At 41.8% G+C, this 19502-nt stretch overlaps 1 protein-coding gene across 2 annotated transcripts in view; it reads left to right on the top strand.

The window, feature by feature from the left end:
* Window positions 1-19502, top strand: part of nrxn3a (neurexin 3a) — a gene marked incomplete at both ends in the record, with an annotated part of 298178 nt that overhangs the window by 94808 nt on the left and 183868 nt on the right. For both annotated transcript variants that reach the window (XM_080548147.1, XM_080548148.1), the window contains 8 exons: window positions 2543-2746; window positions 5174-5200; window positions 8201-8320; window positions 8717-8837; window positions 9221-9481; window positions 10491-10681; window positions 10998-11171; window positions 16658-16777. In XM_080548147.1, coding sequence (XP_080404273.1) covers window positions 2543-2746; window positions 5174-5200; window positions 8201-8320; window positions 8717-8837; window positions 9221-9481; window positions 10491-10681; window positions 10998-11171; window positions 16658-16777 — 1218 coding nt within the window. The remainder of the gene's footprint in view (window positions 1-2542; window positions 2747-5173; window positions 5201-8200; window positions 8321-8716; window positions 8838-9220; window positions 9482-10490; window positions 10682-10997; window positions 11172-16657; window positions 16778-19502) is intronic.

Below are 19502 nucleotides of genomic sequence, written 5' to 3'. Positions count from 1 at the left end.
TATCAGTAGTACAGCACATGCATATCTCCCCCCCCCCCACACACACACACACACACAAAATGACATAGTGAAGCTAGGTATTTTCCACCAAAAAGCCTTCACTTACGATATGCCAATTTGTGATTAATAAGAAAAGAAAAGGATTCTAAGTAAGGGACATCATTTGAAGACTACTGTATGTGAGTTTCCTGTCACAATCACTGAGAATCTGTCACTGGATCTTCGTGTGAACACACTGTAGTGGCGACACGTCCGTCTGTCCCTCTCGGCAGGGCTCTGTCTGTGGCTGTCAGGCTGGGAGTCAGTAACAGTGATCCTAAACCTTTTTGATCTCCCTTTTACACATCGCACTGTGGCACACTGTCTGGAGGTCACTTACGTTTATCTGTTTGTCTCAGCTGCTCGCTCTCTTTCTCTCTCTCTCTCTCTCTCTCTCTCTCTCTCTTTATCTGTCTTTCTCTTCGTTTTTACCCCTCTCTCTCTCTCTTTCCCTCCCTCTGTCTCTCCCCCCTCTCCCCCACTCTTCTCTCTCATGCTCCCCTGCCCTTCACCCCCTCTCCCCCACCTCTCTCTCCCCCTTACACCCCCTGCTCCTGTCTTCATTGTGTCCAGAAGGCGTTGCCCTTCTCCTCTACCACTTGCTACTTGGCATTCAGGGTATAAAATTAGCCTTGGTCTGCTCCCAGAGGCGATAGAGGGAAGGAGGGGCTGAGGGAGGTGAAAAGCATCTAATCGTACATAATAACATATTGATCTGGCGTGTAATTGTAGAGTATGTCAGCAGTTTTCTTTGCCACCGCTGAGAGAGAGAGAGGGAGAGGGAGAGAGAAGGAGAGAGAGAGAGAGAGAGAGAGAGAGAGAGAGAGTGTGTGTGTGTGTGTGTGTGTGTGTGTGTGTGAATGCGTTTTTTTCCAGATTACGTTTTTCACAGCTGTGAGGAGAAAATGAGAGTTTGTGTGTGCGCTGGCTGAATGCCGAGATAGAGATAGAGATAGAGAGAGTGAGTCAGTGGGGGGTAGAGCTGGCGTCTAATGATCACAAGGTCGGCGGTTTGATCCCCGGCTCCCCCTGTCCATGTGTCGAGGTGTCCTTGGGCAAGACACTGAACCCCAAATTGATCCCAATGAGCGGGCCGGCGCCTTGCATGGTAGCTTGCCGCCATTGGTTTGTGAATGTGTGTGTGAATATGTGAATGAGAGGCCATTGTGAAGCACTTTGGAATAAGGCGCTATATAAGTCAGTCCATTTACCATTTTATTTACCATTTAGTGGGGAAGAGACAGTATACCAGACACTCCAAGTAATGTCACTGGATTGAAAACACAGGGAATGCAGAGGAGCACCTTCTTTTCCTCCCTTCGTTTTCCTCTCAACCTCTAAACCCTGTGTTATCAGAGCAGGTATTTCATGCCTGCTTTAATAAATTTGCATGGAGTTCATCTCGTCTCTCATCTCCACTGTGAGACAACAGGTACAGGAACAGGAACAGGAACAGAGAGATGAGAGATGAGCAGTGATGCCAGTAACGCGTTACTATTTCCAAATCAGTAATCGGATTAAAGTTACTTATTCAAGTGACTGTGCGTTACTATTGCGTTACTACCTCATAACTTAGGCTAAATGCAGTATTTCTTTGTAATGTTCGATAGTAAACAAACATTTGTTTGCTTTTCTCGCGTCTTGGGGAGTGACGTCAGTGCTCACGTTTTCAACACGAGGTTGCAGCAGAATCGCTCACGTGTATCACCACGCTGATTGCACAGTGTAAACAGAAGCGTAGCCTACACAATGGAGCGAGAACAGAGATATGCGTTAAATAGCTGGAAGGATTATTTTGAGTTTGTGTCAGCAAAGGATGACAACAACATAAATGTTCTTTGTACAATCTGTTAAAATAAGGTGAGTTTTGGCAAAACCAGTTTTCATTTTTATGTTGCGGGGGGGGGGGGGGGGGGGTTAAAGCAGGCAATGCGTGTTAAAGCAGGCAATCAGCCATGAAATACCTGCTCTGATAACACAGGGTTTAGAGGATTGAGAGGGAAAAGAAGGTGCACCTCTGCATTCCCTGTGTTTTCCCAGTGACATTACTTGGAGTGCGTGGCTGTGTGTGTTTGTGTGTGTGCTTGTGTGTCTTTGTGTGTGTTACGTCCCCAGGGCCTCTCTTGTTGGCCACCTCAGCGATTGTTTGTGTGTAAATGAGTATGGTTGGATATCATGCCGGGGAGTCCACCTTGTGTTGGACATTTGTGAGGGTGTGTGTAGGCATCACCTGCTGAGACCGCTGATGGGAATCCAGTTAGTGGCAAGCGAGCATGGTGTGTGTGTGTGTGTGTGTGTGTGTGTGTGCATGCGTGTGAGTGTCGTGTATTTGTCTAAAGTAGATACTACATACAGTAGGTGGCAGTAGGTGGTGTCAAATATCCCCCCCCCCCTCCCCCTTGCCTGTCCCTGAGTTGTACGACAGCAAGAACGATCTATCTAGCACTCTCACAAACCCATCTCTCTCCCTGTGTCCTCCCCCCCCCTTCCCTCCCTTTGACAGAGGCCTCCATCTTGAGCTATGATGGCAGCATGTACATGAAGGTGGTGATGCCAACAGTCATGCACACAGAGGCAGAGGACGTGTCGCTGCGGTTCATGTCCCAGCGTGCCTACGGTCTCCTCATGGCCACCACGTCCCGCGACTCTGCCGACACTCTCCGGCTCGAGCTGGACGGCGGCCGCGTCAAACTCACGGTCAACCTAGGTATCGTATACGCCAACCGACTACGCCACGCCACAAACCCCCCCACCACCACGTGGCACTCCTCCCCTTCCTTCCCCTCTCTCTTTTGCTCCCTCCATCATTATGTTCCACTTTTCTTTTGACCTGGGTTTGGTTCGATTGTTGTATTAAAACGTAGAGATATACTGTATATACTGTAATAGATGCAGTTAAATGGTAAAAAATAAAAAAAGGAGCTTATTCTTTTGATTTGCATGGAATTTATTGTGATTAATGTATTAAGATATTTATGGTTTGTTGATTGGATAACACTTTTTATAGTGGTTAACATTTTGGCAATATCAAGGCTATTCCATTCTAACGAAAAGTTATTTTCATTGATAAACATGCTGTTTGGCCCATCTTTTGAACAGAAACACCATAGTCATTGCCATAGTCCTGTAAAATAACAGCTTTTGAGATAGTCACAGCACCAATAAACTGAAGTATACATCTTCAATTTAAAGCTGCTGAATTCCAAGAAGCGCTATTTCTATATGTAAACAAATACTTTTATAAGTAACATGAAGTGCTGTGACTTTCTAAGAGGTGACTTACACCAACTGATCCTCAGTCCATCATCTACAATAATCTAAAAAGACAACATCTCTTCTCTACATCTCTCACTAACGTCATGTTTCTGTCTTAATTCAAATCAGATTGTACATTTGGTTTTTGTTTTTGTTTTCTTTTCAATTTCCTTTACTGAAAATGTGTGTCCCTCAAAGTCTACATTCTACCCATCCTCTAGCTATCAGCTATCAACTCCATTTTCCCTCATGCTTTGTCAAAAGATGGTATTCACCCCTTCAAAGGCCTTAAGCCTGCGGCCCGTCAGGCGAACAGCCCGAGAACAGAGCCCAGCCAAACCTGCAGTTGGCTGCACCCCAGGCACCTTCTCTCTTTTTTTACAAACACTCCACTGTGTTACAAAAAGGAAAGAAGCATATTAAAAGCAAGTAAACATCTAAACGATTTACTTATCAACTCATCATACAGTATACTGTAAATTAGTTCCACAAGAGCTCATTCATAAGAGCTGCTAACATCAGGGTGACATATTGTGTATATATATATATATATAATCAGTATTTACAGTAGATATACAGTATCTATAAATGCATATGCATTTAATATGACAAAAATGTTTTTGCACACACAATTGGCTGGTCAAGTTAACTTGAAGATTTGTTCGAAATGTGCCCTTTGGGCACTTGACATCTATTTTTATGCCATATCCACCTTTAGGATAGTTATTGAGATTACCCAGAAACACTCTCTTATAGATTTAGGTTAGGTTATCTGTCACTTACAGTAGTTTTCTAAGAACCTGTAGTTATATAGTAATTGTACAGTTTCATACTGTACTATTTGAGTAAACTCTTGGTGGGATCTGTGCCTCTGCATGGTGCTGGTGCTGATTGGATCGCGGCTGTTCGCTCCCACTTTTCTGTTGCGGTTGACGACACATGAAAACACCAGCCACACAGTGACCAACCCAGAGTGTCGCTCATAGGCACTCATACCAAACATGTCCCTTCACAGGGACCTTTATTACAGGACCTAGCAAACACGTACATCAAATTATATGTAAATTGTTTCCTCATTCTAGTTTTGAGATCAATAGCTTGACAAATTTGCAGTGGTCTATTTGAGCTGGTTTTTTTTCAGCTCTTAAAGCTAATTCCAGTGTCAAGTAAAATTACTTGAAATGATATAAGACAAAAATTGCACTGGAATTCTACGATCCAAGGCTCCAATATGGATTGCTTACACCTTCTTCTTGCTAAATACAGACATATGATTTGAATAGCCTGTTTAGTCAACACGCTGTTGTGAAGACTTTGGAGCTGGCGACTTTGAGTTTAAAATCAGAACAAAATCAAGACAATAAGTGCTGGGTTGGAGAATCTATGTGGTTGGTAAAATACAAGCGGCCATTTTTAAGATATGTTATGCAACATTGAAAACATGACCACAACAAGATTCAATCCTGTACCCCATGAGTACAATTAAGTTGCTTAGTAGTGGTCACTTAATGTTTCATTTAAATTGAACCACACAGCATCCAGCTAATGCCCATACCCTTATGTACCAATTTGTGATTTTTTTTTAAATTACAAATTTGTGAACTTGTTTACTGTACATTTTAGAACTCCCTACCTCATATTTAATGCTACACTGCCAGTTATTCTAATCACGTGGTAGTAAAACCTGTAGATTTGAAAGACCCGTTGAAACAAGATTTGAAAGACCCCTTGAAACAAGATTTGAAAGACCCCTTGAAACAAAATGGCCGCCTTTCTGCATGTGGACGTCCCCGGAAGGGTGGAATTCTTGTTTTTGGATGTCTGCAGCTATAACCTTGAAGGATGCAATTTCATCTGTCATTTATTCTTCCCCATCTAGACTGTATCAGGATAAACTGTAACTCCAGTAAGTTAACACTCAAGTTTCATTTTGCTCTTGATGATATTCTGCTGTTTTAAGAAATGTGTTTTTAAGTGTGTATCCTGCCCCCTTCTCTTATCCTTGTGGTGTGGAGGATGAGTGTGTCGGTTCAGCCGGTCAGACCATCAGTAGGTCTCGGACGACAGATACAACCTAACTGCAAAAGAGAAAGTGGTGATTTAATAATATTGATTTTTTTCTCAAATGTGAGATACTTAAACAGTTATATTACATTTCTTGTTTAAAGTTATATGTAGAATATATGAAGCTAAACAGCTGCGATTTATTTTGTATTTTTATGAATGACTAAAACATGACTGAATGGCTGAAATAGACAGCATCCTACTTTATATGACACTACTGTAAGTACCTCCTTACTGTATGTCCTGCTCCCTCTTGTGGGTAGAATATAGTATACATGATGGAAACATTTGACGGGCATAGCACTCTCTCTGCGTCACTTAATAGTGTTAATAAAATTACGAAGGACATTTCTATTTTGTCAGGTTATTTTGTTTTAATTGTATAAATAAAATAAAAAAGATTACTAAATCACCACTCAATAATTACCTTACCTTCAACACTAGAACATTATTCCATGCAAAAACAGAGCCTCATATATGTACAAAACAAAATTAGTTTACTCTGTGTATTGATAACTACTAAATCAAATATTAGATACATCAATATGATATACTATGCATAGCTGGTACTATGTAATGTTGCTAATATAGGTGTAATAAGTAAGAAAACATATTAAGAAGGAATAAGGGCTTGATATAGTATCTATGCATTATCAATGTCAGGCTTTATTATTGTTTAAAGATTGTCAATGGTTTATTCCCAAAAACAATTAAATCAATTAAACAATGTATATATTAATGTTACACTAATCAAATAGTGTATAATCTATGATACTGTGAATATTATATACTTGTTTGGTGAGCTCTGTTTGCATTCAAAGTCGAGTGAACTTTGTATGGCACTGGAACACACTCAGGTACATGAACTGTTCATCATGTTTACATTGAGGTTGTGGGGTTCTCTCTCTGGAATTGTGATCAACATTTCTACATTGCTTTTACTCATAAATAGGCCTTGGAAACCTCCACTGGGAACCTCCACAATTTATAACTTACTTTAAATACTTGTTTAATCCTTATAACTATCATTCTGTTGTATGAAAATGAATATTACACTTTAGTTTATTGAGAAGGTAAGCATTTTTACACGTTATGTACTATTATATCAAACATAACTTTGTCACTCGTAAAATAAGTTTTAAAAATAATATCATGTCCAAAATAACAGGCAGTACTTTTAGTGTCTGTAATAACAATAATAATATGTTTATATTGTGCATGTTCATCAGTGTACAAGTCACAAACAGTTTGTGATGCAGAGGTAACTTAAGCAACCTTCATCGAACAAGCATTCATTGGCACAATTACTTCTCCCCAGAAGTCTTGATTTATATTATTTACTCTCCAAACAGGAAATGACAAGAGGAGTGTTGAGTGTCAAGCATTTCGGAGCTCTTTGCTCTCAACAGACTGAAGAGTACTTGAGGACTGAGATCTCTTACATAAGACATACATGCTATGAGTGCTGCTCTGATTTACTGAGAGAGTGATAGAGTGAGATAGATAGAAGGGGTCTGGGGGGGGTTAGAGATTGAGGACTACTCAAATGTGGACAGAATGCCCCCTGCATGAGTCACTGTAGACATAAGTATACAGTAGATATCCAAATACTTTAAAATGTTACCAAGAAAGCAGGGTTTTCAGCAATAGTCAAGATAATGCTCTGAGAATTTAGTACCTAACCCTAACCCTATTTTTTTTTTAATTATCTGTAAACATGGATGATGCATCCAAAATAGAGATCAACCTAGTGTTAAGTCCCACCTTCATAACTGAAACAGATTATTTAAAAATGTAAAATGTTAACACCTCTGACTGGCAGCACACACAAACAAGAAACCGCCCAAACCAGTCAGCAGCTGGCCCGCCTCAGGGCCCTGTGCTCGTCTATATGCATCTGCCAAGGCCGGTTTATGTTGGCTGCTTCAAATCACCACGATTCCCTTGACAGGGTAAGAAAGCACAGAGATGTCTCGTATTCCCATCATTATAGAGGCTGGACAAGTAGTGTCAGCTCTGTAAATCACAGAGATTTACTGAAGCTGATGGGGACTGGAGATAAGCCAACCTGAAGTGCAGGCGATCAACTACTGTGGCTCTGCCTGAGTGTGAAACATAGTTAGCTTCATACTTGTCAGTAACACTTCACTCTAAAGTCAGCTTGTATTGCCTTAGATGAAGATCCCATTGGGGGTCGATATGTTTTTTCACCAATAAATCACTGTTGGGAACATCAGAGACATCTTTCTCTTCTTTGGAATACATTATCTACCATACCAGAGTAAAGCATGGGAGAACCACATTTGACCTATGACACAGTAAATCATGAAAGGTCATGAGTAAAAACAGTCTTATACAAATGCGCTGCAATAACTAACAAAGGAGTTTCTAGACCCTTTTATGAGTAAAAGCTGTGTAATAGTTGCCTTGACCACAATGTTTTCTGCTGAATCCATATTATAAATCTACATTTCAGTGACAATCAAGGTGATGGTCGAGTGTGCATTGATACTAAAGAAATAATGTTTTACCTGTATATGTGAATTATATTGTCCTAATATTCATGAAATATGTTTCTCCTTAACATAACCAAACCTTTGTTCTCCAATGTAAATCAATACACATGTAATTTGGATAGAGAAAAAAATATGTTCCCGAATTGAAAATAACTCTCCGCCATCATTATCTGCTGTACGCCTCAAATTGCAGCTGCTTCTCGTGGTACAATAGGCCCAAAATAGGCCCAAAATAGGCCCAATTTCTCTAGCCCCATTGGTGGAAAGCAAAGGTTTGGTTTTAGACGCAGGATGACTTTAACTTTGTGACCAACCATCGTTCTCAGGCAAGGGACCAGAGACCCTGTATGCTGGGCAAAAACTCAATGATAATGAGTGGCATACGGTACGCGTGGTCCGCCGGGGCAAAACCTACAAGCTCATGGTTGACGATGATGTAGCAGAAGGTACTATATTACATCCCCTCCGCTACAGTCTGAAAGAGAGCAAATGTTATTCCATGTTCATTGTATGTATTGGTGTATGTTGCTTCAATATATAATTAGTTTTGGCCATAAAAGGGAAAGTTCGCCAACATTATACAATTACTTCAATATCTCCTTGTGATTAAGTCATTTTGTAAATGTGGTCAATCATCCCTTGAACCATTATTTTGAACATCACATGGAGGATATTTGTAGGGAGAGTTGACTAGCAAGAGTTTGGTTTACTTGGTTTGGTTTATCAAAAATTGGTCCTCCTTAAATTCAGCCCTTTTGTGTTAGTGTCAGACAGTGTTCTCTTTTCTTTTCTTTTTTTCTTCTTCTTTTCAATCCCTCCCCTCCAACAACCCCCCTCTCCAGGCCAAATGGCAGGCGACCACACCCGCCTGGAGTTTCACAACATCGAGACGGGCATCATGACTGAGCGACGCTTTGTCTCCGTTATCCCTTCTAGCTTCATTGGACACCTGCAGAGCCTCAGGTGCTCACTCTATTAAACATGTAGAGAAGCTTAAATTGCAAGATACTGCTAATTGTCAATAATCTTTTTATTTATTATTGCCTTATTGTCTTGTGCTGCAATGTCAGGAATCGAAGCCTAAGAATTTTACTCTTACACTTGTGTAATGTGACGTAATAAAACACTTGTAACTTGAAAGTGGAAAAGAGGAAAGGTGTAAAATGAAACAGTCATAAAAAGACTCACTTCTTTGTTTAAAACAAGCTGATGAATTGCATAATTCAAGTAAATATGTATCTTTAAATGTAGGCAGGTCTGGCAAATGTTCGTGCCTTACAATAACTATAAAGTTACTGAAGCATAACAATTCCATCAGTCCCGCTCTATCTTCTTTGTATTCCCAGATTCAACGGCATGCTCTACATCGACCTGTGCAAGAATGGTGACATTGTCTTCTGTGAGCTCAACGCCCGCTTCGGGATGCGCTCCATCATCGCAGACCCCGTGACCTTCAAGTCCAAGAGCAGTTACTTAAGCCTGGCCACGCTGCAGGCCTACACCTCCATGCACCTGTTCTTCCAGTTCAAGACCACTTCGCCTGACGGGTTCATCCTCTTCAACAGCGGAGACGGAAACGACTTTATCGCTGTAGAGTTGGTCAAAGGGTGAGTTGTAGTCTTTCTGGTATCAAGCCGTTTGGTAACCTGCACATTTCCTAAAAGGCAGTCGCTTGTTCTTGACATAAGTGTGTCACATAGACTGATCTATAGACCCTGGATACGGGACAGGTAGCCAAAACAAAGCCACAGCTACTTCACCAACTACACCCAAGAGGCTCACTAGTGTGATAGAAACCAATGCAATTTCGCAGTATTTCAACTTTGGTTTCCTTTTTGCATCTTGTCCAATTTGCCTTTTTCCACTTTATTTACAGACATGAAAAGTAAAAAATGTAAATGAAAAATATCTCCCTCCCCAAAACAACAACAAGGAGCAAAACTGTTTTCTGACCAAACCTTTTTGTGATCTTGAAAAATGAACAAGTAATGTACTGGTAGTGTTAACATTTAAAACCATGAGATATGCGAATGCAAGAGATTTACACGTGCATAAGCACAATGCCCTAGGTTCTTTGTAACTTAGTTGGCTAGCTGTCACAATCTGTTCATGTGAATGTTGTGGCTGTGGTTAAATTGCTCGTTTTCTGCTTTGAATGTAAGGAATTACAGGCAAAATGTATTGTCATTATCATCTTGAGATGTCACGGCAGTATGATTATTTACCAATAACCAAGTCCAGTTTTAAGTCATTGGTTGAATACCATATTTAAACGTTTCAATCCCTCTGTTTTGTTCAAAGGTTTGGGTTACAGAGCTGCTATATCAGGACTACTCTTACTGTAGCCAAAGTTACCTGCTACATCACCCAAAGTTGGTCGTCTTTAAGTCTATTTATGCATAAATCCATAGTAAATAATAAGAAAAAGTGGATCACAACTGGACATCTACGTTCTTGGTGTAGCAGGTCAAATCAAGCTGATGAGTAATTTCTGATGTAGCAGTGCTCAACTTTGAATGACATGTCAATGAATAAAAGATACTTTCACCTCCCTCCCTCCCTCCTACTGGTCAGACAGGCATTCACTGGCTTCCCAATGACCTTTGACCCTTGCAGGTACATCCACTACGTGTTTGACCTTGGCAACGGGCCCAACGTTATCAAGGGCAACAGTGACAGGGCCCTCCATGACAACCAGTGGCACAATGTTGTCATCACACGCGACAACAGCAACATCCACACTCTCAAGGTGGATGCCAAGGCCGTCAGCCAGGTGGTCAACGGGGCAAAGAACCTTGACCTGAAAGGTATGACAGTTTTTTGGGAATGTTTTATTTAACCTTCATTTCAGCCAGGAAGTCCAATTGAGATAGTATATTTTCTTAAGATGACCTGGGGATCTTACCATGGAAGTCATTAAAAAATGTGTCCCTTGGCACGGGTACTACCGACTGACTTGAATTATGATTACTACGTGTTACTGTATAGTTTCTCAGGTACCAAAAGTGTACAATTAAGATATCAGACATTTATGGTCGTATGACATAACATATGACCAGAATATAACATGTTAGCAACAATGCACCCTGATGTCAGTTATCATCCTTACCCGCTTCGGTCCAGGTGACCTGTTCATCGCTGGACTTGGCCCGGGCATGTACGGAAGCCTGCCTAAGCTGGTGGCCTCCAGGGATGGCTTCCAGGGCTGCCTGGCCTCCGTCGACCTCAACGGCCGCCTCCCAGACCTCCTTAATGATGCGCTGTTCCGCAGTGGACAGATCGAGCGCGGATGTGAAGGTACACCCTCCCTCAAAACCATGTCCGACTCGGACTTCAGCTCGAACTACAATCGCAACTACAAGCCCAACTCCAACTCCAACTCCAGCTCAGGGAGCCCATTCTTCCTCCTCAACTCCAACAGTAGCTCCATCTCCCTCTGTCCGTATGGGCCCCCGTCCATCTTACTAACCCTGATGGTCACCTCACTCACCCACACATCCCTTGGTTAGACCAGGGCTGGCCATTCAAATCCTCCCACCACCACCCCACCTAAACCCACTAATTATTGGCCACATTGGTCGCACATTGATGATGTCATCATCAGCCCAGCTCCCAGCAATACAGTATCATTTGTAGTACACACAGAGCCAGGTGTCCTATTGTTCATGTTGTGTTTTGATTTATGATTTGATTATTTTCTTGCTTTTGTATTGTGTTTTCGGAGCTTGCAAAGTGTAAACAACAAGTTATAGTGAACATATCGGCAGCTATAGTTCATACAAGACAGAGAGTTATGTTGATGTTGTCATCTCTGTATTTAAAACAATTGATTGCATTGGTATATATTGAAGTGTTACCATTTGCATTATAGGCAATTTTGTCCTTATGCATAACTTAGTAGGCCATGACTATTTAGCTACAGTAATGACATACTGTACATATCCCATTGGAATGAGAAGTGAAAAAGTTGTATTAGCATTTACAACCATAGATAAAGCTTCAGATATCATTTGTATGACTACGAAATGAATATGCTGTTCTTCTTCTTCAACAATGAAACTACAGATAATAGCATCGATATAAGACATTTTGGTCTCAATAGAGCCATATTAGGAACCCTGTCAGCAAATCTTTATGCAGTGTCCGCACAAAACTAAAATGCCAAAGGTTTGTTTTGTGTTGATCTCATATACACCATGCAATTAGGCAAATATGGCCTGTTGAAATGTTTTTGCACTATCATCAAATTTCATTCTAAATGCTTCAATTCTCTTTGGACCTTAAACACAATGCTTATTGTTAAATTGTATATTCCCTTTCTGTAGAAATTGGCTAGTGGACAAGTTTTCATGACCAATAACTGTTTGCATGTAAATATTCTTTATCAGAGCATGTTTCTTTTTGTGTGAAAGTTTCATATCATGCTTTTAAGTTCAACATAACTGTTGTGTATGCATTCTCATTGTTTATTTTTTATGTCTCATTTTTGAATGGCCATGTCAGAGAGCCTCATAATAGAACAATATGTGACATAACTAGTTTTGATTATTGTTCAGTCTCTCTCTACCAATTCAACAATAAGACCCACATAAGTCTTCCTCTCATCCCAAATCTGAATGTTACTTTGGGAGACAGCTATGTATCTCCTCTATAGACCGTACTGTATGTGCTGTGAAAATATCAGTGGACTCATTTATTTTTCAGAATAAAAGCTCATAAATCATATTTCTTTGGTCTTCTGTTATATCATATCCATAACATTTAAAAGACAGTACAGTACATTCATTGTCATCATTGTGTGTGTGTGTGTGTGTGTGTGTGTGTGTGTGTGTGTGTGTGTGTGTGTGTGTGTGTGTGTGTGTGTGAGTGTGAGTGTGTGTGTGTGTGTGTGTGTGTTTGTGTGTGCGTGTGTGTGTGTGCATGTGCATTTATGTTTTCACTTATTGTTTTGCTCAACCCTTGTCCTGGAACTTGCTTGTCTTTATTAAGATACATTGATGAATTACATATATTGATGTGACATCAAATCATATTTTTTTGTTAGGCTACATACAATTCAGCATTTATTATTGATTTGCATAGTGTAATACACCAGTAACCAACAAGGAATCTGACGTTATGAGCATGGAGTACCATAGTTGTGCAGAGATCAGTGTAATACTGCTTTGCAGTCACTAGATGGCGATGTGCAACAGTGTTGTGGTTGGTGTCGGCCTAAATGGAAGGCTGAGCAACAAGCTGAGCACCCCCCCCACCCCGAACGACTCACTCAAATTATGTTGATTAAGTGCTTTCTATCATCTCATTAAGTGCTATCATCGTCTGTGTGTGTCACACCATACCCTACATCACCTTGTGTGTTTTTCCTCAATGCCATCAAAAACACAGCAGTACTAACACTATTATTATGATCGAATCCATGAAGGTCTGACATTATGCATATAAGTACAGACTGTGTAAAATTCCTGTGGAGGATTAAGTTAATACTATTTGTCACAATGGAAGCATTGCATTTTCCATCACTCTTCTTTGCAGGTCCCCATGCAGATGTCTGTATGTTTTTTTTCCCATTTGTGACTTGAACATAAATGTTTTAAACTCAGTGCATTTAGACAAAGTGTAATGACTGAACAGGTACAGTTATGATGTGCAGGTTGCAATGCACCAAGGAAGTAAATTGTACTAACTGTCACTTGTGCAATGCCCTAAAGCTTCAATAGAATTTTTCCATACACGTTAATAGTGTTTTAGAATCAGTTGAGGTGAAATATACAATGTTTCTCAATAAGCTTCACAATCTCAAAACCATGTTTCATCGACATGCTTTTATGTGTTGTCTCCATATCTGGTCCATCTCACTCATCCTTATTGTTTCGTTGGTCACCATGGTAGCGTAGCTCCGACCTCTGACCCCCCGACCCTTGACCCCCCCCTTCCTTAGAGTCAGAGGGCATGTCAATGTTAGTAAAGCGCTCGCTTTATTAACCGACGTCATCGGCCACCTACTAACCTTATTTTATCGTTTCCGCTTTTCTGTTCTTTTTTCGCTAACAAAGTTGGTTTCACCAAAGCTGACCTTCAAGGTAGACGGTTCAAATTCCATTCTGAGCTTGGCCGAAAGATGCTTTGTGTAATGTCATGTGTCACCTCGCTCTCTCTATTCAGAAAACAATGTCCAGGGACGAGCACAGTCAACTGTCCAGTGATGATATACGCTTCTCTGTGGCTGTGCGCTTTGGTATAAAATGGTTCACTTCTTGAAATCGGTCTAGGGTTTGCAACTACCACAGGCAAACTATCGCCACACTGAAAGGCAGGCAGGGAGACAGACTAACGGCTGCGGTGGAGTGTTTTTGCATAAATAAAACATTAGCAGGGGCCTGTATACAGTAGTTATGTCTGCAGATCTTGTTTTTCTGTATCAGCCCATGTTCTTGTTTTATGCTAATGTTGTTGGACGGAGAGCGCCACCATTCTCAGCTGTCTGAGCTGCAGCACTGAGGAATCCATTAACGTTTTGCACCGTGGATCGCCGCGCGCACGCACACACACACACACACACGCACACACACGCACACACACACACACACACACGCACACACACACACGCACGCACACGCACGCACGCACGCACGCACACACACACACACACACACACACACACACACACACACACACACACACACACACACACACACACACACTACCGTCGCTTTTTGGCCCACAGTGTGGACCCCCTCTGATTGGATAGTGTGATTAGCACTCTAATTAAAGGGACGGTCGTGGCGTAAATTCAATTTGAGATTCCGAAAGTACTGACAGCGATTAATTAGGAGGCAAAGGGGGCACTCTAAACACAATCAATGAAGGTTGGTAATGCTGCTGATGGTGTTTTTTTTTTTTTTACAATGTAACCAAGCTCTGTCCATTTCAACAATGTATTATGTTTTTATTTGTTACTGTTTGCTTGTAAACATAATACATTACATATTCAGTAATATAATCAGAGCAATTAACTTTCAGTTGTCAACAATTGTACATTATCCCCATATCTTCATGGATTTACTTAAATAATAATTAAATTATTTCTTTTTAGATAAGAAAAACAAACTTCTCTGAAATACAGCCATTAACAGTAATTACAGAAAGATAAATATTTTCGGTAGCAAAACAATTCAATGAAGTGAATCATTTTAGCCTGTATAAATCTAAGTCCCATTGCACTTTGCATTACACAATAAATGCACTTTTAGCCTACTATGATTTCTTGTTTTTTTTTTTTACTTCTAGTACCTTTTATTTTCATAATGGTCTTGCACAAGAAAATTGCACTTAAACCCGGTTTATTTGCAGTTATCTTTTTTTCACATGGTTCTCCGTTTCCTGTGGGAATGCTGTCCCTCCCGATTCCACTGAATTGGTTTTGCACTGCTCAGTAAAAGTCTGCATTCCCTCTTAGACACGTGTGCAAAAAAACATGGGATGAGTCAGTTTAAGGTGATAAGCCTTGAGACTTCAACCTGGGCTGTGTCTCAATACTCCCAAAATGGCTTCCTCTCCTCGACACCTTTCCTATATTACCACTGATAGGTGAAAGGACTGGATGGGTATGAATTTATCTGGCCCATCCTACCAGATCAGTGATACTGGAGGAAAGGACGTGAGAAAAGGTCTTGAGGAAAGGACGCAAGTTCAAAGTATTGAGAAGTGTCCCTGGACTGGATGCCACTATCCCAGAACATTTATAACAAACACACATATGTTTGCTATGTGTTGGACTTTGCTATAAGATGTTTTGTCTTTTTTTCTCTTCTTCCTATCCATGTTGTACCCATGTGGTAACTTTTACCCAGTGTCTCGTTTGACTGGTCTTGGCTACAGTGGGTGGGGAGAGCACACATCTGGGTCACACTTCATCTTACATTTTCGGTGGCTCTAGAACTGTGTGTATTCAAATGGTGCAAACCTAACCAGACCTGGGTCAAAATAGTATTTGTTTAGTTTGAAATACTTTAGGTGGGCTTGGTTTAGCTTGTCTGGCGTAGTGGAAACAATGGAATCATACCACCTTTTGCAAACATGCTAAATCAAACCCACCTCAGGTATTTGAAATAAAACATACTATTTCGACCCAGGTCGGGTGCTAACATGAGCAGGGACAATGTAACTACAGTGTAGCTACATCTGGTAACATGGTTGTAGCCTAGTTCTTACATAATATGCTTACACATAACCACATGTGTTGCTTGTTTCACTTTCAAGTATTTGCTAACAAACTCAAAACAACCTCGCAGGAATCTCTACAATTTAAACTCAAGTAACAGTCTTAACTACTACAGTATGTGACAATATGCAGATACTCTGTAGCTACTATGATCCTGTCAATGTTGATGTCACTAGGTAATAACACAGTTGTTACAGAGCCACCCGGTAGGATAGAATGGGACCCCAGTCGGTTTCGCTCCTGTCTGAATCAACCAGGTTCCTCATCACCAGCCATGTTGAAAACCGTCCAGTAACTGTGATATGTGTGTGCACTAAGTCTTACTAAAACCTACTCGGAGGGAATGCCATGTGTTTTTTTCTTCAGTTTCGTGTAGTTTCTATGATAACACCTTTTTAAGAGTTCATGTAATGTAATGTTATGTTACCTGTACTAACCTGACTTGCATGGCACACTGACGTGCACTGACACCTCTGCATGGCAACAACAACACCTGTTGGGAAAACGTGCCCGTGCGTCCGTTGCCCGGGTATCACATGGCTCTGCTTTGCCATCGTAGGTCCTAGCACCACCTGCCAGGAGGACTCATGTGCCAACATGGGCATCTGTATCCAGCAGTGGGAGAACTACACCTGTGACTGCTCCATGACGTCCTACACGGGAACCCAGTGCAATGATCGTGAGTGCTGTTTGCTATTTGACTTTTACCTCTATGTGTGCGCAACAAAGCCACAAACCTGATACAGAGGCACACACACATACACACACCAGCGACTGACGCTTGTAAACGTAAACATAGTACAATGGCTGTAAATACTGTTACGTTTCATCTTCTTTATCTAACACACAAATGCATGCGCACACACATGACCGACTGTTACTATAAACCCTTGGACACACAAACACGTCCACTTTTGGACATTTTCATCCTATGAATATTATACTATATGAAACCAACTCTAACAGAGTTGTCCTCAGTTCACCGTTCTCAGTTATACAGAGAAAATCCCGCTCGGCTTTGAGGAACTTGAGGAACGTGTCTCCTGATGCTGCTATTCTAGCTACTAAAGCGTGGCACATTGTCATGCTTAAGTGGATTCCCTAAGGCTTGTGTGTTTTCAGAACAAATCACAAATTAAATTCAGACACTCTTTCATATTTGATATGCTACCACATGCACACCATACCCCCGACACACACACACTCACATGCACACCACCCCCCCGACACACACACACTCACATGCACACCACCCCCCCGACACACACACACTCACATGCACACCACCCCCCCGACACACACACACACTCACATGCACACCACCCCCCCGACACACACACACACAGACTCACATGCACACCACCCCCCCGACACACACACACACACACACACACACACACTCACATGCACACCACCCCCCCGACACACACACACACTCACATGCACACCACCCCCCCGACACACACACACTCACATGCACACCACCCCCCCGACACACACACACACACTCACATGCACACCACCCCCCGACACACACACACACTCACATGCACACCACCCCCCCGACACACACACACATGCACACCACCCCCCCGACACACACACACACACACACACACACACACTCACATGCACACCCCCCCCCCCCGACACACACACACACACACACTCACATGCACACCACCCCCCCGACACACACACACTCACATGCACACAACCCCCCCGACACACACACACTCACATGCACACAGGTCTATTTTGCATCACATTTCATTCTGCTGTGATCCGACTCGAAGCGTCAAAAGGTAATCGCTGTTTCTTTCCTCTCTGGGGTGTGTTCATAGACTGCACTGCAACTAGGGGCGCTTGTTCCCACACGTACCTCATTCTGTAGCTTGTAGTTTTACTAACACTCTCAGTGCCTGTAGGGACTGCTCAAATCAATCCAACCTGCTTTACAGTATTCATGCAGCAGCATTGAAATAAGGTGTTTCTCCACAGTCGTATTTATAGTCACAGAGCGATTACAGTAAAAAAAGAAAAAAAAGATACATTAATGCTATCTTAAGGAGTTACTGCATTGCTAAAGCAGATTGGATTGCGTACAGCCCTAAACCTCTCTGGTTTAGGCCTGTACTACTGTATGTAAGTCCACTATTGATTTGCTATGGGTAGCGAAGCTTTACAGTACACATGAGGCTCTGTAACCAGTGTGCAATTTAGATTTCATTGACTTGTGAATTAATTGGGCTTATGCATATTCATCCCACACAAATCTCAGGTACAGGAAAAAAAAGGTAAACAAATGATTTTCGGGTTGTCTATAATGGAGCGCCGGGGGCTGTGAGCTTCATTATGGGGTGATTTCACGTTGATGTTAACGAATGTTGTATTTCTAAAATAATGGGCTCAAAGGGGCTGATGTTTAGCTACGGGGGTCATGTTCACTTAAAACACTTAGTGGTCTCAGGATATGTCTTTGCTTCTCTGTGCTGCGTGCTGTCTTTTAATTAACGGCTGAGTACTGGCAACCCTTAAGGAGGTAAAGGAGGAGGCTCTGGAAAGCAGTAGGCTGGAGTCTTTTTAATGTATAAATATACATACAGCTACATGGTTCTCACACATTCACATACATATTTACATGTACAGTTTTGTGTATGTGCAAACACCCATGTTTTTACACATGTGCGCACACAGCCACAAAATATGTCACAAAATCATTTTCAAAAAAACACCCACAAAATTCACAGCCACATTTAATGGCCACACACACACACACACACACACACACACACACACACACACACACACACACACACACACAACCACCTCTGTATGAGCTCAGTATGGCAAAGAGATGGTTAAAGAGGATTGGCCCCTTCTCTTTGCTGCTGCTGCTGCGACAGCTAAGTTGACCTTCCTGAGATTTAAGACTGACGGGTGGAATTGTGCTTCTTTGTCGTCCCCCTCCTTCCCTCCCTCCCTCCCTCCCCTCCCCTCCCCTCCCGTCCCTGTGACAAAGAAGCTAGACTCGTCGTATTTCCTGTGAGCGGGAGCGCTGAATCAAAAGCGGATTAGTGGAGATATGGAGTGACTTAATTGAATAATTCCCAGAGAGTAATGTGTGTGTCAGGTGTGTCAGGCCTGCCAGTCTCCCGCTCCACCGGTTAAGGGAAATGACGACTGGGAATGAGAGGTAGTGTAGTGCCGTGACGTGGCTGGTATCGTCGATCGGCTGTTTTTCGGTTATTGCCTGTGTGCCTGAGCGTACCAATCCACTAGGATGGAGGCAAATAGGTAAATGACGATTCTTTTGTGACATCACAACCTGGAGGTACAGTGTTTGACATAAAGCGCTATGGGTCCATTTTAGAGTGAGTGAGTGAGTGAGTCAATCAATAAAT

This window comes from Nansenia antarctica (assembly GCF_963989245.1).
Source record: "Nansenia antarctica genome assembly, chromosome: 1".
NCBI classification, from domain to species: domain Eukaryota; kingdom Metazoa; phylum Chordata; class Actinopteri; order Argentiniformes; family Microstomatidae; genus Nansenia; species Nansenia antarctica.
This window is presented reverse-complemented; position numbering and strand designations above follow the sequence as displayed.